Source organism: Branchiostoma lanceolatum, chromosome 9, assembly GCF_035083965.1.
Source record: "Branchiostoma lanceolatum isolate klBraLanc5 chromosome 9, klBraLanc5.hap2, whole genome shotgun sequence".
NCBI classification, from domain to species: domain Eukaryota; kingdom Metazoa; phylum Chordata; class Leptocardii; order Amphioxiformes; family Branchiostomatidae; genus Branchiostoma; species Branchiostoma lanceolatum.
The window spans coordinates 4,425,410-4,447,624 of NC_089730.1; the positions used below are offsets into that span (position 1 = coordinate 4,425,410).

The 22,215-nt window shown below is 40.4% G+C and overlaps 2 protein-coding genes across 2 annotated transcripts; both read left to right on the forward strand.

The window, feature by feature from the left end:
- LOC136442194 (E-selectin-like) lies at nucleotides 1-20,319 on the forward strand. The gene is made up of 12 exons (XM_066438930.1): nucleotides 1-103; nucleotides 880-1,083; nucleotides 1,558-1,746; nucleotides 9,241-9,534; nucleotides 11,501-11,677; nucleotides 12,562-12,825; nucleotides 13,750-13,929; nucleotides 14,593-14,769; nucleotides 15,907-16,116; nucleotides 17,314-17,529; nucleotides 18,277-18,456; nucleotides 19,206-20,319. The coding sequence occupies exons 2-12, from the start codon at nucleotides 972-974 to the stop codon at nucleotides 19,223-19,225; spliced, it is 2,019 nt and encodes a 672-aa protein (XP_066295027.1). The 5' UTR covers nucleotides 1-103; nucleotides 880-971; the 3' UTR covers nucleotides 19,226-20,319.
- LOC136441914 (clumping factor A-like) lies at nucleotides 2,980-6,473 on the forward strand. The gene is made up of 4 exons (XM_066438475.1): nucleotides 2,980-2,992; nucleotides 3,721-3,830; nucleotides 3,905-4,605; nucleotides 6,308-6,473. Exons 1-4 carry the CDS (start codon nucleotides 2,980-2,982, stop codon nucleotides 6,357-6,359), a joined length of 876 nt encoding a protein of 291 aa, XP_066294572.1. The 3' UTR covers nucleotides 6,360-6,473.
- Nucleotides 20,320-22,215: the final 1,896 nt, after the last annotated feature.

Here is a 22,215-nt window from a genome sequence, read left to right on the forward strand (position 1 = left end):
CTAAATGGCAGTATTCCATTCTGTTTCAGGGGCATCATCAGCCTTCTGCTTTGTGTCACCCTCGTGCTCTATGTGGCTCTTGTTGACGGAAAGAAATTCAGCAGTAAGTCTTGGAGATTCTTATTATTTGAATACAAGAAAAGCCATCAGCATGTGTAAACTAGCTGGTTATGTGGCATAATAATAAAATTGATATTGTGGGTATGTAGTATATGAATTATGATGAGGTAACATGAATATTGTGCAGGTTTGATCCAAATACACCCTTGTGTAACACAAAAAGTCTAATTTTCTGGGGGGTTTTGACTTGTTTTTTTCTAATTTTCAAAACAAAACAAAAATAACATGGCACATATTTAATTTTATTTTATTTATAGTTATACAGGGAAAATACACTCCGGCAAGCCTGTTTTTCAGGTACCCCTGGTTTCACAATATAAAAACACAAACTACGACTAATGACACAATAACAATAATTACCAATCATAAAGCCATGTTACATACAGTACAGATATCAATTGCCGCCGGTAGTGCCATTCTTCAATGAGCCCCATAATGTTGTAGACTGCTGCAGTTAATGATCATATATCAAATATGTGAAACACATGAGGAACCACAAAACTGATGCATAAAACCAGGAAACAATAATATATGAACCCATGCATTTTGAACCCATGCATTTTGGTAATTAGTAAACATAATAAAAGTGATTTAGGTGGAAATGACAATATGTAGTCTTCCCCACTTTCCCAGGTGTTTTTGAGTCTCATCAAGTCGTTTGGCAATAATATTTGCAAATATGCCATTTTTACTTTCTTGTATCTTTAAAAAAATCTAAGACTAAGAGAGAAAATGTTTGCACATGTGCCTATCTTACAGAAAGATGCAAGCCTTTGGCGTTTAAAGACACAACAAGTGTTTGCGACCAGGAGCCAAATGGAGAAGGGCGGTACCGTGATGGAACCGTCTGTATGTTTGACTGCAGGGAGGGATGTGTGAAGGACACAGGAAATAGACGGAGGGTTTGCAAGGTCAGGGGCCGGTCAAAATGGTGGACTGGAGGACGTGGACTTAAGTGTGATTGTGAGTCACTCTTAATTCCTATTACTTATCTGAATATTGTATGATTTTCTTTTTGATTATGAACAAAAGTGTTGGATTATCATGGAAGCCTATCTGTGTTGGTAGTGATCATGATAGTTCAATGCTATAGTTTCTTCCAACACAAAGATATACATGGATCAAATTTTCAACGACCACTGTCGCCTTCTTCAGGATCAATAATGACTCGCCTGACTAAAATCGCGCTCCTAGCGGCCAGGCCGACGGTTACCGTCCCCTAGAGGGATGGGGTCATTAACCCCAACCAGTGAGAGATTGTGTAACCGCAGGCTAAATAATGACCAATCACCATCAAACGTGATCTTGTGAGATGTACGGTGACTTTACTGACACACTTTATATTGATCCTAAAGAAAATTTGATCTGTGTATCAGAGTGTACTATAAAAGTGTTAGAGTGGAGCTTATCAACCATGGTATTTTCCATAAACATCAGGCAACCCATGCAATGGTGCACCCAGCCATCCAGAAGGCTCCACCAGTGATTGTGGTTCAGACCAGGCCCCCTTCCTAGCTGGTCACGTGTGTACCTTCACCTGCTTGGCCGGATACACCAAGACGTCAGGTGGTGGAAGGATACTCTGTCAGAACGGTAGATGGAGGGGAAGCGACATAGTGTGTCAAGGTACCTCATTAGACTGGTACTTTACCATTGAACTTTTGATGATGTGTATTAGATGTGATTGTGAAAAAGGCAAACAGAAATGAATCAATAACTAGAGTTCCACGACCTCATACCTTCGCCAAATGATTTTAACCTTTATGACTGACGTATCAGGAGTGTTTGTCATCAATTATAAATCATACCAGTTGATCTTCTTCACCAAAAAAACAAAAGTATGAGCTTAACAAAGAAGGTTATGCTAACAAATTTATCATGAATTATGCAAATGGAGTCCTTATTAGCATAATTTGATTCAACGATGTTCACATTCACATAGCTTCCAAATGACACAAGTATGAAATTGCCATCATTTGCCTGTATGGAATAATAGTAGTTTCTCATTAATTATGCAAATTAGGCCTACATTTGCATATTTTTTATCTATCAAAATTCCTCAGTAACAAATGTCACATATGTCAATTGTCATATCATGGAACACAGCGGGATTTTAAATTGTCTCATTAATTATGCAAATTAGAATCTGATTTGCATAACTATCATCCAATCATACAAAGCATCATGTAAGCTATCTACATACCAAAAATCATTACCATCCATCAAGCCCATCTTGAGTTATAGTATTTTCTCATTAATTATGCAAATGAGGTCTTCATTTGCATAATTGATATCTATTTATATTTCTCTCTTCTTCAGTTACATATGTCACATGTTTCAGAGTCCTATCGTGGAATTTGGCGGATGTATAAACTTTCCTCATTAATTATGCAAATTAGATACTGATTTGCATGATAAGTATCTAATCATGTACATCATCACTCAAGCTATCTACTTACCAAAAATCATAACCATCCATCAAGCCTTTCTTGAGTTATTTCCTTTCAAAGTCTGAACCAAAACCTGCTCCTGCAGTTCCAAAAAAGCCGCTAGGGGGCCAAAACCTATACCACTTACTCTCTGTTCAAAGAGCTATCTACCACTCAAAAATCAGTTCCATAGCTTGTCCAGAACACGAGATATCGAAACAGGAAGTTCTGCTGCAGTACCATAACAAGCCGCTAGAGGACCCAAAATCTAATCATTTCCTAGTCTCATCAAGACCTACCCACCTACCAAATATCAAGACAATCCATCCAAGCCTTCTCGAGTTATGCCGGTCGTTGCAAACATACATACATACATACATACATACATACAAACGCCACCCTCTGCATAACCTTCTCGGCGAAGGTAATGATGAAGGACAGAAGTGTGAAACAGAACCACCATTAACATTAATCCGCCGGGTTACTTAAATCCGCCACTTTGAAAAACAGTAAGTTTGAGAGACCTCTATCTAGTGCAGCACCCCCAGGAATGCTCAATTTAGATATACAGGATACATTATACTGGGGGACGTTGGGTTGGCGATCTGTTTGGAGTTGGATGTATCTTTGCAGGGTGGCGGAATTATGTACTCTGGTGGAATTTTAGTAACTTTAAGTTAGTAGATGTTAAAACTTAATGTTTTCATAAAAGGAGTAACTTACATTTTTCCACGACCCATGCATTATCATTATATTGCTGACCTACCTTGCATGCTATTTAAGAGTTTTTCGTGAGGTGGTTACTTGGGCAGATTTCACTGTATACAAACTGTAACTGATGAAAATCACTTCCACCAAACTTGCACATGACAACAATGTGAAATTCTCATAATTTGCTTTTGGTATATTGTTGCATTTTCTCAATGTGTATGCAATGAAGGCCCAGATTAGCAAAATTTATGTCTATGATTCCTCACCAACATCGACAACCAAAAAGTCATGATATTATCTATTCGTCTCTTCTTGACTAAACTTGTTTCAAAGTCTCATAAACCCTGGTCCCCCTATAGTTCCAAAGAAAAGCTGCAACTCAAATTTTTATTATGCAATTACTAATGCATTAAACTTTGAAAATTGTGTCTTTCATATATTCTTTTCTATTTTTTGCCAGAGGATTGTGATCCACCACCAATTCCACCCAACACCATTCGAGACGGCTGTGATCCCCCCTACACACAGGGGGAGGTGTGTAACTACCAATGCGCACCCGGGTCCATGAAAGTCAGTGGTGACGACATGCTAACCTGCAATGATGGAGTCTGGGATGGGGAGGAACTGGAATGTGACCCGGAGAGTGTGGCGACAACTCAACAAACTACGACCCCGCAACAGACTACAACGCTGCAACAGACTACGACAACAACTCAACCAACTACGACGCCGCAACAGACTACAACGCTGCAACAGACTACGACAACAGCTCAACCAACTACGACGCCGCAACAGACTACAACGCTGCAACAGACTACGACAACAACTCAACCAACTACGACGCCGCAACAGACTACAACGCTGCAACAGACTACGACAACAGCTCAACCAACTACGACGCCGCAACAGACTACAACGCTGCAACAGACTACGACAACAGCTCAACCAACTACGACGCCGCAACAGACTACGGCAACAACTCAACCAACTACGACTCCGCAACAGACTACAACGCTGCAACAGACTACGACAACAGCTCAACCAACTACGACGCCGCAACAGACTACAACGCTGCAACAGACTACAACGCTGCAACAGACTACGACAACGACTCAACAGACTTCGACGACAGCTCAACAGACTACGACGTCAGCTCAACAGACTACGACGACAGCTCAACAGACTACAACGACAGCTCAACAGACTACGACGACAGCTCAACAGACTACGACGACAGCTCAACAGACTACGTCGACAGCTCAACAGACTACGTCGACAGCTCAACAGACTACGACGACAGCTCAACAGACTACGTCGACAGCTCAACAGACTACGACGACCACAGGTATGTGTCTTACGGACACAGTTGCAGTGCAAGTGATTGTTGGGTACACCTTGCTATGTGCTCAGGTATAGGTATTACTAGCATGTCTCATGCTTGCTAAATTATTTGGCAACCAACAGGAATACTTTCAAATTGATTATGTTTAGCCATACCTAGTATGGCTCAACATATTGTTTTTACTCAGGTTTCTTCTCCTTCTTCTCCTCCTGTCATATCTTCAAATCGAATCATCTCTGTCATTTTTTGACCAAATGACCTGAAATTCGGTACAAAGGTAGTATAGGCAAATACCCCCAACCGTTTTTTTCATTTTTTTCGATATTGACCTTGAAAGTGATTTTATTGAGGTTTTTCTGACCAAAAATGTACATTTTGGCCTCCTGTGTTCTGGAAATACATCCAAATGACCTGAAATTTGCTATGGGGGTACATTGAACAAATATTCAAAGAACCCCATTCGCACTTTTGGCATATATCACTTCAAAATACGATTTTGCAGGGTATTTTAAGGGAAAACATTGGGTATTTTCCTCATATGACCTAAAGGTCAGTGACCCCAACTGCACCTGGTCTGTGAGCCTGACCATATGACCTAAAGGTCAGTGACCCCAAGTGCCTTGCCTGCAGCTGTGAGCCTTGCGACCACCTGATTGGCCAATTGAGTTAATCTAATTATCTGGCATTTCTGGCGCATGTGTGTTAGCATTCATACCAAATATGGTATGGGAATTCCTAGGACATGTGATTACATGGCTTTGTTCACTCTTTCTCCAGTTCCTATGTATTAAACCAAAATAATGTGAAATTTGGCATGTGTCTGCCTTGGTCATGTACACAGGCCCCCATTCAAATGTTTGGCACACAGCCTTTCAAAACGATTTTTGAAATAAACCATTTTTTCGTTTCGTTATTTTCAACCCAAAATGTATACTATTAAATCATGCATTCAAACAAAGGGGTGTCACGTTTTTATATTTCACCCATACTATCGCTGAAATATGTTGTTTTTGGTCATTTCCTTCTCCTGTCAAATCTTTATATATATCATTATGTATACTATGGAAAACTTCTTTCTTCCCTGGGGTTGATCTTTTTTAATTCAATTTTGAACTGGGTTGATTATGCGCAAGAGTGTGATTTTGAGCGGATATTTTTTGACTGGTCTAGTTTACATGGAGATGGCATGGAATATCCCATTGTTGCAAGGGGAGGATTCTTTAATTATTTATTTCAATTTTGAGCTGGAGTGATTATGAAAAAGTCCATTTGTTAGCAGAAGTGTATTTGTTGATTAATAAGTGGATATGGTTTTGGACTGGTCCATATTGTGTTGAGGTGCTACTGGAAGACTCCATTCCTGTATGGAGAGGCTTATTGTTTTTAAACTCAATTTTGGACTGGGGTGATCCATTTTTTTTAGTGGAAGTATTTTAGAATGGTCCATTGTTATTTGGGGACAGTCCATTTTTTTGCATGGCGAGAAGTATGGCTAAACATGCTGTATTTGCTCGCAAATGTTGCCTTTCTAGTTTATAGATTGAAATCATCAGTGTTTTTCACTTAGCCTGCTCATATACAAAGGGCCAGGCACAACCAATTGATGAATGTAGACTAAGACGAAATTCCTGTCTGTTTTCAGTTTAGAATACGTTAGACTTTGAAAATATTGTCTTTGAAATGTTATTTTTTTTATCATTGTCAGGGGAGTGTGGCGAAGCACCAAGTCCCTCCGGTTCCGTTCGAGATGGCTGTGACCACCCCTTCACGGACGGGGAAGTATGTTACTTCCAATGTGCACCTGGGTACACTCAAACCGCCGGCAACAACATGCTGACCTGCAATGATGGAGTCTGGGATGGGGATGAACTGGTCTGTAGAAGTACGTATTTCACAATACCTTCAATTTCCTGACTGTTTTTCATGCCTCAATGTATGTGAAATTTCATCCTGAATGTTTCCTATTTCGGAACTGTTGGAATTGAAATCTGTCGCAGTCCTCCCTTAAGCCAAGACTTCCTTAAAATATTGCGTTATTACCTGCAAGGTGTAACATGCACACTGCCTTATTCGTCCCTTGTCCATTTATTACTAAATCTGAAGCTTTCCAGTCACCTAAGGTAAAATAAACCATCAGACTTGTGCGTTAAGAATGTAAACTTAGAGCAAATTAGTGTTTCTTTCAGAATGTATTTGACTTTGACAATTGTATCTTTGGAATGTTCTTTTGTATCATTGCCAGAGAATTGTGATGATCCACCACCAATGCCACCCAACACCACTCGAGACGGCTGTGAGGCCCCCTTCGAGGCTTGGGAGCAATGTAACTACCAATGCGCTCCTGGGTACACTAAAGTCAGCGGCGACGACATGCGGGTCTGCAATAATGGAGTCTGGGACTTGACCGAACTGGCCTGTAAAAGTATGTACATTGCGGTGCCTACCGTTTCCTTTTTTTCACACCCCCATGTATCCCCAATTTCCTCTAGAAGAGGCTTCCTACTGGGGTATATAAGATAAAATGAAGAGGCTTCCTGTTTTGGAACCGTTGGAGATTTTTATTGAAATCGGAATCCAAATGTGTCCCAAATTGCCAAGACTAATGCTCACCACAGGGGGTGTCCCTGTGGTGTAGTGGTCTGCGCTTCTGTCTCTCACAACAGCTGGTTCAAATTACTTGGACCAGAAGGACTGGGGTTCAAGCCCCAGGTAGGACACCTCTTGACATGAGGCGCATTGAGTCATACCAAAGACTTTATAGAAATGGTACATACTTCTGAAACAGTATGGAAGTTAAACACACTTCACTGCCAGTGGACTAGCCTCCTGCTACAGTGATTGCACCACAGTGTGGCCCAGGGCTATGAAACGGAGATGGGCACCGCCCTATACATCTTATGGTGTTTGAGGATTTTAACTTAATGCTCACACAGTGTTAAAACATTGACTGTGTTATTAATACCTGTTAGCTGTAATCTTTGTTTGTTTGTTTGTTTGTTTGTTTGTTTGTTTGTTTGTTTGTTTGTTTGTTTGTATTGTACACCGGATAAACCGCCTCATGGCGTAACACACCAGGTTTGTATTGAACAGTACAAGCTGCATATCCAGGCAGATTTAATTTAGTTGATCCACTCGCACCGGGAAAGACTCCAGGGCCTGCTCTTTTCAATAAGTGTGGTGGGCTCTGATCGAGGTGTGGCATTTCTCAAACACGGGACCTCCATTTAACGTCCTATCCTAGGATCGTCCCTAACCAAATCTAAGTACTCATTTTCATTTGTGAAGTGAGGAAATTTGTGTAAAGTGGGTAAAGGGCACAGCATCAACCCCGGATTTGAACACAGGACCTCTGTGTTCTGGGCCAAACACCCTACCACTGCGCCACCGCAACGCCACCAACATGAGCAATGCCTTATTCAGTCCCTGATCCATGAACTGCTAAATCTGAAGCTTTCCAATCAAACTTGGCATTGAATTAAAAAAAATTAAGGACTTGTCAGTCAATAAGTAATGTAAACCATCAAAGAGCGATTCAGTATCTTTTCTTTCTAGAATGCATTAAAATTTGACAATTGTGTCTTTGACATATTCTTTTCTATCATTGCCAGAGGATTGTGATCCACCACCAGAGCCACCCAACACCGATCGATACGGCTGTACCGCCCCCTACACACATGGGGATATATGTAACTACGAATGCGGTTCCGAGAAAGTCAGTGGCGACGACATGCTGACCTGCAATGATGGAGTCTGGGACGGGGCTGAATTGGTCTGTGCAAGTACGTATTTCACGGTGCCTACAACTTTCTGACTGTTTTTTTAAGCTTCCCGATGATGTACAATGTTTCTGACATTTCCTCAAATGCTTCCTTTTTTGCAACAGTCAGATATCCTTAGATTGCTAAATTGAAATACATACATGTACACCTTGAGGCCAGAGGAGAGTGTTCTGGTTCAGCTAATAATATTTTTCTCAATCCAAGAACATATTGTATTGGCAAATTGACCTTGAACCTGGACTAGGCAGCAGTTGTATAATACAGCATCAATATTCTGAAATGCTGTATCCATGCAAAACGCACATAGAACGCACGATTCAGGTAATCAGGTGACAAGGCCGTGTTGCCGTTATCGTGCATTGATACCAGGAAGTCTTCACGGACGACGAGACTGCGCACCTGTAAAACGCTATGAAGATTGGGCTTTTCAGGAAATCTAAAAGACTACACATTGCTATAGCAGTAGCCGAAAAATCTGGAGCCAAAAGTGTTGAGAAAACCTATGATTTTCGTCTGATCTGTAAATAATTTTTACAAATTGGTTGATTTTGTACTCATAAAGATCTAAAAGATGTGATCTTTTAGAAAATAACGCTCACCTTTGGTCTTGTGTATGGCTGTAAGCCAAGACTTGCACATGGAGTGTTGAGATATTGGGTTATTACCTGTTAGCAATGCCTTATTCGATCTCTGATCCATTTATGAGTACCTATGAAGTTTTCAAGTCAAACCTCGTATTGAATTTTTGAAATGAACTTGAATATGACTCGTCGGCTAAGAATGTAAATCAAGACCAAATTCTTCTTTCTTTTGACTTTGAAAATTGTTGACTTGGAATGGTCTTTTCTATCATTTCCAGAGGACTGTGATCCACCACCAATGCCACCCAACACCATTCAAGACGACTGCTTCCCTGAGCATGGGGAGATATGTAACTACCAGTGTGCACCCGGGTCCACTAAAGTTGGCGGCGATGACATGCTAACCTGCAATGATGGAGTCTGGGACGGGGACGAACTGGAATGTGATCTAGAGACAACAACTCAACAGACTACGACGACAACTCAACAGACTACGACAACAGCTCAACAGACTACGTCGACAGCTCAACAGACTACGACAACAACTCAACAGACTACGACAGCACCAACAGGTACGTGTCTTACAGGCACTGTTGCAGTGACAGTGACTGGATCCTACCTGATATGTGCTCAGATATAGGTATCACAAGTATGTATTGGTGCTTACTCTAATTAGTTAGTTTGCAACTGACAGGAATACACAAAATGTACTTATATTGATTTTATAGATTGAAATCAGTTATTATGTTGAGCCCAACATACTGTTGGGCGCAACATATTGTGTTCGTATGGTTTCTTTCTCCTGTCAAATCTTGTTATCGACTCAGCTCGGTCGTCCCTGCACCAACTGAGCTGAAATGTGGTTTTCATGTAGAGTGGGTAAATACCCTGGGAGTCTTTTTTAATTTTTTCGATATTGACCTTGAAAGTGATTTTATTGAGGTTTTTCTGACCAAAAACGTACATTTTGGCCTCCTGTGCTCTGGAATTACATCCAAATGACCTGAAATTTGCTATGGTGGTACATTGAACAAATATTCAAATAATCACATTCGCACTTCGAAATACGATTTTAGAGGGTTTTTTGGGAAGAAGATCGGCTATTTTCCTCATATGGGGTCACTGACCTATAGGTCACATCTTTATTCATCTGGCCGGGTGGACTAATTCGGTCAGCCAATGAGAGAGCGCAGATTTATCAAGCTCAACCTGATTGGTTGAAATAGTCAATTTAAATACGGGCACTACTGGTGCAGACACACACGGTGTTTTTCTTATTTTAACACTGCATGGAAACAAAGGTTTCCAGATGTTTGCAAGCTTGGACACTATGGTGAAACCTGACATTTCCTCGCTATGTAGACTAATTTTCTACCCGTGTCTCCAAGATTGGACACCAGTGCAGTGCGCACAAAGTGTCCAAAGTTTCCCACCTTAGGAAACATTCCGTGTCGAGACGTTGACAATAACATTAACAATAACAATAGAAAGTTGTGAAGTGCATGAAAATTTACCTTGAGCAAGGAGACCCTTGCTTCGAGTAATTGTTGAAAGTTTTTGGCTAAAAATGACGTAAACCTAAGAATTTTCAACCTCCTTGCGTAAACCCCTGTTACATGTCTACATTATCGGGCCGCGGGGAAGTCTTGAATATCGGCGCTGATCGATAGCGCATTAAACAAAATGTGTGGCGTAGCGTTGTACTAAAAAGATAGCATTTTCATCGCAACCACTCGCACTTGTTTAGAAAAGCCGAAGATTTCACCACACACAATCGTCTGCAACTTGTTTCGTTTGTGGTAACGTTACCAGATAGTCAGCTTGATGGCGAAGTTTTGTTGGTCACCTTTTTGCATATATTAACAGTGTCATGCCAGCGCAATATTGCATTATCGGTCCTTCATTTACTTGAAGTAAACATAATTTACTCTTTTAATACGAAACCAACTAGGATAAATATCAAGTACATTGAATTTCAATTATTCATTAAAATACCAACATTGCAGACATACAACAAACGTTAGCCTCTATGCCACAGTCGCATTTGCATGGGGAGGGAAATGGGCGAAACATGTTGCATTTGCTCCCGCAAATGTTGCCTTTCTAGTCCTTTTTATTGATTTTTATGTAAGTGCCAGGCACAAGAAAACACAACCTCTTTGAGTCTTTTGGTCTTAGTGTGTAGATCTCTGTTTGGAACTACCTTTGCCAATTTCCTGACACTTTTATACTCGTCTGTGTTTGTGAAATTTCATCGGGAAGAGGCTTCCTATTTTGGAACAGTTGCAGATCCTTAAAATTTGATTGAAATCACGCAGTATTACAATATTGTGTTATTACCTGTTAGGTGTAACATGTGCAATGCCTTAAGGCAATATTCAATCGCTGGTCCATTAACATTACAGTGCTACTAAATCTAAAGCTTTAATGATGACAAACCTGGTAACAAATTAGAAAAAAAAGAATGACTCGTCAGTTGATAAATGTGTTAGACTTTGACAATTGTGTCATTGAAATGTTCTTTTCTATCACTGCCAGAGGATTGTGATCCACCACCAATGCCACCCAACACTGATCGAGATGGCTGTGATCCCCCCTACACAAATGGGGAAGTATGTAACTACCAATGCGCACCTGGGTCCACTAAAGTCAGTGGCGACGATATGCTGACCTGCAATGATGGAGTCTGGGATGGAGTCGAACTGGTCTGTACAAGTACGTACCTCACGGAGCCTACCATTTCCTGACGTTTTTTCTCTCACCTCCATGTTTGTGAAATTTCCCCTGGAAAATTAGCTTCCTTTTTCAGAACTGTTGGAACCATTGGATCGATTTAAATCGGATTCTGAATCTGTTGCTAATTCTTCCTTAAGCCAAGACTTGCTTAATATGAGTGTCATTATTACGTGCATGTTAGATGTAACATGCACAATGCCTTATTCAACCCCCAGTCCAGGAACTAGTAATTTTGAAGCTGTCCAGTGAAACCCGGTATCAAAATAATTAACATACTCTGAACATGAGTATGTCACGTTGATAATGTAATCCAAAAACAATTTTTTTTCATGGTTGGTCAGGACATTAAGGGAGCACACCCCAGTTTATTTGGGGTTTCAATAGGAGGCTGCGCACCCTCAAGTCTAGGTACTGTCTCTTCCAGGGAATTATTCTGAAGTAAATCAACTGTGTATGGGGTGAAAGCCTATCCCTTCCACTTACAAGACCAACTGAGTTTCGTTTCTTCAACCCCTCTAATTTTGGTAGATCAGAAGAAAAAAGCATAATTTTCATGTCAAAAATGATAGGCAAATTTATGAGAAATGAGAACTCAAACCCAGTCCCTCGAAACCCTTTCGTCACTTTTTTGTCCGGCACTACCTCGGACCCCGGTCACGGAAGAACTGGGGTGTGCACCGTGAACCATGCAACATGAACCCCCTGGACAGAGCTGCTTGGAAGCGTGGTGTAAAAGCGGACTGCTGCCCACCCCTGTGTATATAAGGGACCTCAGCGGTAGTTAATAACATTACTACTAACTTTAACTACTTCTGTTTAGAACGCAGAATATTGACTATCATTGGAATGTTCTTTTCTACTAGTATCATTGCCAGAGGATTGTGACCCACCACCAGATCCACCCAACACCATTCAAGACAGCTGTGACTCCCCTTACACACATGGGGAGCAATGTAACTACCAATGTGATCCCGGGTCCACTAAAGTCAGCGGCGACGACATGCTGACCTGCAATGATGGAGTCTGGGACGGAATCCCCCTGGAGTGTGCTCAACAGACTACGACACTGACTTCTACACCGATTCCGACCCAGACTGAGACTCCAGCTCCGTCTCAGACGCCAAGAAGTACGTATCTTACAATCACAGTAACAGTTTTAGTCATGAAAGGAAAGGACATCGTAGGAGAGGTAACATGAGTGTTGTAGGAAACATCTTGCATTTGCAAATCGCTTTTTGCTGGATTGCAATTGCTACAAATGCTTGAGACTGAAATCCAAATCTCCACCCAAATCCTCTTTTAAGAATGGACTAAATTCTGACAAGCAAAAGTCATCACACTGTCAGTGATTGCTTACTTGAAGTTTTTCATTAATCCGATCAATATTAATTATGTTTAAAGACAAACACCCAGAAAGTTTAAGACAGGCAGATGCCTTCTTCCCAGTGCAAACAGATTTTTGTTGAGAGACTCAGCATTTGACTTGGCGGCCATAACAAGATTTTAGGATTAAAAATCATTGGCCAAAATAAACGATTGACTGCTAAAAACTTTGAATTTGTATTTCCACGCTATCCAGGAGTGATGCCTTAAACTATGACCTCACATGCCCGGAGATGCAACGCCATGAACATAGAGGAAAACCGGTCTCACACCGCTTTTGCGTTTATAACAATTACCCTAAACCGTTTTATTACAGACTGTCACAGATTAGACCACCTCCGGAGGTGGTTCAGAATAAAATGGATCGAAACCAAAATGGAGCGTTCATGTTCACAAATAATTGGACTTATCCTACCGAAACAAATCAAACCGTTTTGACTTTTGCATCATGAACGGGGCCTTTATGTTCATTTTGACATGATTTGCATAATTTCCATGAACTACTGAATCTAAAGCTTTTCTGTTAGACCTGGTGTTGAATGAAAAAAATGAAGAGGAGTCTGACTCGTCAGTTGACAATGTAAACTAAGACAATATTCTTGTCTGTTTTCTCTATTTGTTAAACTTTGAAAAATGTGTTTTGGAATGTTCTTTTCTATCATTGCCAGAGGACTGTGATCCACCACCAGATCCACCCAACACCAATCTATATTATGGCTGTACCGCCCCCTACATACATGGGGAGGTATGTAACTACCAATGCAAAGAAGGGTACACTAAAGATGGTGGAGACAACACGCTGACCTGCAATGATGGAGTCTGGAATGGGAACCCTCTGATATGTAAAAGTATGTATGTCACAGTGTCAACCATTTCCAGACTGTGTTTTATCCCTTTATGTATGTGAAATTTTCTTGGGATGAGGCTTAGATTGAAATCGGAATCTAAATCTCTTCCAAATTCTCTCAAGACTTGCTCTTGCAGTGTGGAAATATTGTATTATTACCTGTTAGTTGCAACATGCTATATTCAAATTATGGTCTTTCAGCCACTAAAATCTGAAACTTTCCAGTCAGACCAAGGAGGTTAACCTCCTTGGTCAGACCGTATTGAATTTGAAAAGAATGAACATGAATCTCTTAGTGTCAGTCCTTGGTGAGTGTCATCGGTAGAATCTAAACTACTAAACAGTAATTCTTTTTTCTTTTTGCATTTTAGGCCACATCAATTTAATTTCTTGGTTAACGGATTGTTGTTTTTAATTTTAGCAACAACGAAAAAATCATCAAAACAGAAGGCTGGGGTGAAAACTTGCACCTGACCCTGTTCCCTCCCTGAAACTGTGTGCACCAAATTAAAAACATTCCTCTCAGATTCTGTTTTCATGTTGTTTTCCAATCTAGCATTTAAAAAAAAAATTTTTTTATTCCGTCAAGCAAAAAAATAAATTGGTGTGGCCTTAGACTTATTAGAAAATTGTGTTTAAGAATGCTCCTTTCTGTCACTGCCAGAGACATGTGATCCACCACCAACACCACCCAACACCATTCGAGACGGCTGTGATCCTCCCTACATACATGGGGAGGGATGTAACTACCAATGCACACCCGGGTCCACTAAAATCAGTGGCGACGACATGCTGACCTGCAATGATGGAGTCTGGCATGGAGTCGTACTGGTCTGTAAAAGTATGTACGTCACAGTGTCTACCATGTCCTAACTGTTTTCTCTCTTCAATCCATGACATGTATGTAAGATTTCCCCTGGAAATCATTCTTCCTACATGTATGTCACTAAATGCAACCGTTGGAATCCCTAAATTAGCCAAGACTTGCTTAAATGGGTGTTAAAATATTGGGTAATTAGCTGCTAGATGTAGCATGAGCAATGCCTTATTCAATCCTTGATTGGTTGGCTACAAAGTCTGAAGCTTTCTAGTCACACCCTAAGTATGGAATTCTAGCAAATGAACTGTGGAGTATGACTGTTTGCTTAAAAAAGAATATGATAGCAAATGTGTGTGTCTCGATCAATGTAAGAAAACACTTTAGACAGATTAGCAGATCTAGAGAGGCCAGGTGGGCATCATCACTCCACAGTCATTATTGAGGAAAGTCATGTAAAGTGCCTTCCCAAGGGCACAACATTGGGGCATGTCACAGGATCAAACCCGGGACCTATTGATCTGAATTCAATTCAGTTTATTAAGATCAACCTTCCAGCATGAAATACAAGCTGAATTGTGCTGATTTTTACACAATAATGCTGTACACGAGCAACAGCCACAATTAAACAAAAACAAAACGCATGTAACATAACAGCAACGATAGTATCCATACAAAGCTAAGAGCAAAAGTCACTAGAATACCTTCATAAGTAAATAACAGTATCAGTGTTCCAGGGGGGACTTGTTATACAGGCGGATAGCCTGGTGGAGGAACCAGTTTTAAAGTCTTTGTGTACGGAACTGCTGGCACTGTGATGGCCGACTGCCATTTCTCAAAGTCCCTGTGGTCAGAGTCCTAGCCAAAGGAAACATGTCGTGGAGGAGATGGTTTTCTTCCAGCATGTTCCTTAGACTAGTTTAACTGCTGCGTTCCTTCAAAGTGCTCTTCTTTGTACCCTCTCCATGTTCCCTTCCTGTTCCTGTTCTTCAGTTACAGCCTACAAGTAATACTCAAGTACTGGTCTGATTAACGTAATGTATACTTACATCAAGTCAGCAAGGCTAGTGCCCGGCTTTGTAAGGAGACTTAAGTATTGGAGCCTGCTGGAGGCCTTCGTGACCATAGAGTTCACTTGTTTCTTTTTTTTATCACTGCCAGGGAATTGTCCAGAATTACCCGGTGTCATTTTAAGATCGGCACCACCACCCTTCATCATTCGCACCGGCTGTGAGCCCCCTCACACACATGGGGAGGTATGTAACAACGAATGCTATCCCGGGTACTTTCAACAAGGCGGCAGCAATGTGAGGGTCTGCCAAGATGGAACATGGACTGGGAGCGACCTTGTCTGTATCCCACCGTATACTAGTATGTATCTTACATTCACAGAGCAGTTACGAGTATGTACAGAAACTTTTGGGGATTGCAGGGAACACGGTGGTCTATCACTAGAGTATTCTTTCCCGTTGCTACCCGCGTTCGACAAGGTATCGGGTTACATGAGGCAACATTTTGGCTAACGGCAAAACATTTGTGAATAAACAAAATAGTGGGGACGTGAAAATCTTTTCAAAATAAAACAAAATTAGCGATTTTACAAACTTTGAATGTTGTCATTTTGCATTGAATGGCTGATTTTTCTATATTTTGCTCCCAAACACGATTATTTTCAGGCTTTAGGAAGACTGTCTTTTCAGTCACACATCGCAAAGGTCTGGCTTCAAATGTCAATGAACATCTCTTATTTTCATATTTCTTGTTGACCAGGAACAAAACAAAACTTTGTGTTTTGGAGATTTTTTGCTTTCTGATTCTAAGTATTGATGAGGAGTTCTGGGGCTCCCCCATCCATGTGCAAGCACGTCTAACCCCCAGATGATGGGGAACAAAAAGACGTTAAATTGGATAGAGAGAGAGAGAGAGAGTGTTAATATCGACAAATCTGTGAAAAAATTGCATTTCAGACATTTTTCGCACTCAATTACCCGTAATTCAAAGTCTGATTGAACATATATTTGAGGTGTACTGTAGGTACCCTTAGGAAAGGTGAATGCACCTGCATATAGATTATTCTCATGAGGACCTCATCTGCATGATTTATGCAGAAACTTCATAATTCCCTTCCAGTAAATGCTATAGATGTCATATTTGAGGTGTAGGTACCTTTAGGTATTTAAGGTGGATACAACTGGATATAAATTATGCTAATGAGGACCTCATAGGCATACCCGGTAATTTATGAAGAAACTTGTATTTCCCTTACGGTAAATGGTACAGATGTCAGATTTGATGTTTTCATTTTTCAGGTCTTTACCAAATCAATGACCTGGACCTGGCACAATTACTATGCCATCACAGGTCATTTATCAAATTGATGACTCGCTATAATAATCAGTCGTCTAGTTTTGTTTAGTCACATGGCTAGTACATGGATGTGTTGAGAGAAAATAATGATTTGATATCATAATAAGAAAATCATAATTCGGCCATTGGTTAATAACACAGACTAAGAGTTAGCTCTGACTTCTTTTTTCTTTCCATAAGTCGAATGTTGTTTTCTACCAGCTCTAGTGCCAACAACACCTACAACACCAACAACATGTCCTGACCCACCAGATCCACCCAAAACCGATCGATCTGGCTGTGCCCCTCCCTACCTGATTGGGACCATATGTGCCTATGTGTGCGGACCCCATTGCCTTCCTGAAAATGTTGGCTGGGGGGCGGAGTGCGTCCTTCCTGGAGTCTGGCAATGGATTGTGGGCCCACCGAATTGTAGAGGTAGGTACATGTATGTCACAGTGTTTACCACTGGCTGTTTGAACACTTTCTATCGTTCACCTTTGCCAAGAAGGTTGTATTTTAGGCAGCGTCTGCCAGTTTGTGGTCACCATGATAGTTCAAGAATGGCTGAATGAGTTGTTTTTATATTTGGTGGGTTGGTTGGTTGGTTGGTAGGTTGTGACAAAAACTGGAAATGATTCGATTTTGGATCCCTTAGTAACTTTCTTTGGTACTGCAGTGGCGCTTCTGGCTTTGTTATCTTATGCTCATATAACTACCATGTCCTGACGGTTTTCACACCTCCGTTCATACTATGTAACTATGTGGAGTTGCCTTGGAAAGGCCGTTCCTATTTTGCAATTGTCAGGAATCCTTAGAGTGCTAGAACAAGAATCCGAATCTGTCCCAAATTTTCCCCGACGTGGGATCCTTACATTTCCGAAATTTCCCTCAAGCGAATACTTTCTCACACTATGTTAAGATATTGTGTTATTACCTGTTAGATCTACCATGTGCAATGTATCATTCAATCATTGGTCCACCGACTTCTTTGTGCAAAGAATATCTACCTTCAGGAAACCCGAAGCATTCTAGTCAAATTCAGTAAAACATCTAAAAATTGAACATGATTTGGTGATTGAAATGTAAACTAAGAACAAATCCTTCATTTGTTTTCTGTCTAGAATATAATGTGTTAAACTTTGACAATTGAATCTGTGGAATGTTCTCTTCTATTACTACCAGTGAAGACAACGACTCCGACTCCAACTCCGTCTAAGACCCCAACTCAAACTCCTTCTAAGACCCCAACTCAAACTCCTTCTAAGACCCCAACTCAAACTCCGTCTAAGACCCCGACTCAAACGCCATCTAAGACACCGACTCAGGACCCCGGGCCGATGATGACTGATGACATGCCGACAGGTACGTATCTTAGAGTCACTGTTGCAGTGATTGACTAGGTCTAACCAGATATGAGCTCAGATATATTGTATTATGTCTCGGTGCTTACTTTTATCAATTTCACAAGCATTGCTAGATTGAAATCATAAAAGTTTTTCTGTGATCCAGTGTTCATAGACAAATGTCCAGGGATGAGGAACTTACAGCCTCCTTAGTCTTTCAGTCTTAGTACTACATGTATGAAAGAACCTCCTTGGTACTATAATGGCAAAGGTGCTAATCAATGCATATCTCAGTATGAAACCAAATTTGCTGAGAGACTGAAGTTTTGATTAGTTAGTCTGAGAAGTTCCGGCTTCATTGTAAGATTCGGTTAATATTACACTAAAGGTGTGTCCTTTACACACCTTTCGGGGTATAGGGTAGTCCTGTAAATCTGTTTCGTATTACATGGCCAGGTCGAATGCAAAGTTATAGCACTCTACCAAGTAGACTATTTCAAAAGTTACAAGGACCTTACATGTCTGTCCTAATTTCTGGGTTTAATTGAATTCAAAATCATGGCACAGGAGCCTGGACATAACCTTCAAGTTACAACTATACTAGGCTGGCATCTAAGAATTAAAAACTATATTTTTAGGTATAAACTATGTGGTATATTCCCCTAGTTTCCGGTATGTACACGTACTCTTATCAACTTAAAAGAGATGGATTGCTTCACTGCCACCTTTATTCATGATTTTTGTGATTTTATCCATTGTATTTTCCAGCGTGGCCCCCTGCTGGCTAGAGGTCCTGTGGCAGACATAATTTTGCAGCAGGAACAAGAACTGCTGTTCCAACGACTGTGGACACTCCTGCGTGGATGTCGTCTTAACTATGAGGGCTGTTTGATAAAGATTTGCTCTGAACGGCTTCCGGGTATTTCAGGTTACTGAAAGTGCACATGTGTGATATTATATCTCCATCTCCCTTGGTCAAATACTTATTTTCATTTCTGAACTGTGGAAAGAGTTGAATTCAGAGTGGTCACCAGGGTCATGATTACGCAGTGTGGTCATGAAAGGTTTACTTTGATTGATTTTCTTTGGATTAAGAGAAGCGAAATTTGGCCTTCTTATCGGTATTTTACAACCTAACAAGTAGGTCAATTGTTGTTTCTCTTAATGGCTTAGTCCATGCAAATTCTACAGAAACCTTAAATGAACGCACTGTAGAGTCAGGACCCTGATGACCACTCCTAATTCAACTAGCTTCACTATTATCACACATCACTCCACTCTAGCAGCTGCGAAAGAGGAATTGTTTAACAGTTAAGAGTTCAGAAATGAAAATAGAGATTTCACAGATAGAGACATTCTACATGATTATTGTGCAGTTTCAGTCTTTATTTACAGACCTAGTATGACTAGAGTAGACAACATTGATACTTTTCTATATATGTTGTGCAAGCCACAGAAATTTTACTTCCCTAGAAACATGCTTTGTATATTCTATACAATGATGAACATAACGTTATATAAAACTAGTCTAAGAATGTATTCTCTTAGATTACTTTTTTATTCTCTTAGATTCTTGATATGACACAACTGAAATGTTAATCTTTGAGACTATGGACAAGGGAAATTTTACCCTTTTTTGCAACCTATTCACATAAGTAGCCCTAGTGTAAAACTCATGAATGTACGATCATAGCAAATCTTATCGGGATATCATTGTATATAACAGGCGGTGAATAAGGATCGATAAAGTCTGCAATGATATACGATACAATGCAATTGATGAAGTAACAATAGAAATATGATTGATGAAATGTTTTTGAAGTTTTTGAACTTTTTTAGTGTAGCATTCATTACGTGTTCAATACATACATATATTCCCTTAGGCTGGTGTCCATTACTTTTAAATTGATCTTTAAATGTTAAGATTAGCTCTACTACTCACTATTGGTGTGATTTGGTAAAGGCGTCAGTCACTTTGTTGTTAAGTTAGAGTTCTGTAAATTAATATATTTGCTTGGACTTTGCGGTGTTTTGTTTAAAGAAAGTTCTGAAGTACAGTAGTCAAACAATGACAATGCAGATTCGCTGTGTCGTGATTTCACAGTAGAATTCACTGCGAAAATAGCACCACCAAGAATAAGATTTTCAGTACATAGAAATGGTCACCAGTAACTACATAAATACGAAAATATATACACTGTCAAGTTCTAAAATACTTCACCAATTTATTTGATGACAGTACAATGATATTAATGTACGGACGTGTTGATTTTACTCGGTAATAAAGTGGACTGCGGGACATTAGTCTTTTCTGTGGATGTTCTTTGGGTATATAATGCAGTTATGAGGAAGTGGGAAGTTTCTTTAAACTATTTCATCATGCTAAGACCACACCCCACTTAGTCTGGTATCCAAATCTATCATAGCCGCCGAGTCTCTTTCGTCCAGTCTGCAAATACTTGCAGGGAGGACGAAAGAGATTCGGCAGCTAAATTAACCACAGGTGAACTTACAAAGATGTGGTTTCCCAGAGATCTAGACTTCTTGATTACCCTTAATTCAACTGTTGTGTATACATGCGTACGGTGATCTTTGAGGCAAAATTTGAGGATGATGAGACGCTCAAGCTTAGATAGAGACAAAATGGGTTCATGTCAGGACATTTGCTAAGTGACCTGTCACGGTGATTTTGCGTATATCAAAATGTGTAAATGGGAATTGCTGAAACACACACAGATAGATGATATGACGGACAAACTTACAGTCTACAGACATGCCAGCCGAAAGCACAACATACTTCACTTAATTCCTTGGGATGAGGTAAAACACATTTTTCTGTCTGACTATAAGATACATGATCAGCATGTGATGGTCCTATTGTTGTGGTTGGCCTCCTATCATGCATCCATAATGAAGATAGACGTGGCATGACGTGCAAATACACTACTAGTATTATACACACGTATGTGTCATTATACACAGGTGTGCGTCTTGCAAAATGTCGTTTTAGATATCACTTAATTAGACATACGACCCTTGCAACCTCTTAATGTTACAGACACCTACTCTCCAAGCAGAGGAGGGGTTACGGCTGGTTTTTGACGTGTTTTTAGGCGTTTTTTGTCGGGCTTTCTACTTTGTCATGTTTTTTGTATTAGCTACAGATGACAAAGTAGAAAGCCCGACAAAAACGCCTAAAAACACGTCAAAAACCAGCCGGAACCCCTCCTCTGCTTGAAGAGTGACAGACACCCAATTCATTCCAAGGTCCTTGGTTACAACGAGATGTCAAAACCGGAAGCTCCGATGAAATACCGTAGAAAGTCGCTAGGGGACCCAAAACCGTATACTTTGAGGTCTTATCAAGACCTACCCACATATCAAATAACAAGACAATCCATAACAGATATTGTCGAGTCATGCTGTTCACAAACGGACACACAGACGCACACACGCATAAAGAAAACATAACCTTTTTGGCGAAGGTAATAGGTATTGTCTTGAGAGGGTCATTAACCCCAGCCAGCGAGAGATGGTGTAACCACAGACTATCGTTACGCCCGATCTTGAAACAATTTCCACTGTTTATCCAAGTACATTTACAATGTTGTTAGAATGCAGTATGTGGCATAAAAAGGAACGCATTATTAAAATAAAATTGTTTTTCTAAGGGGATGCGTGTCTCGGTGTTTGCAGGTAATGGCCTCAATTTACCAACAGGGTATGTAGGTCAAATTCTAAACTTTGGGATTGTTATCGCGCTCTTTTGAACAATAGG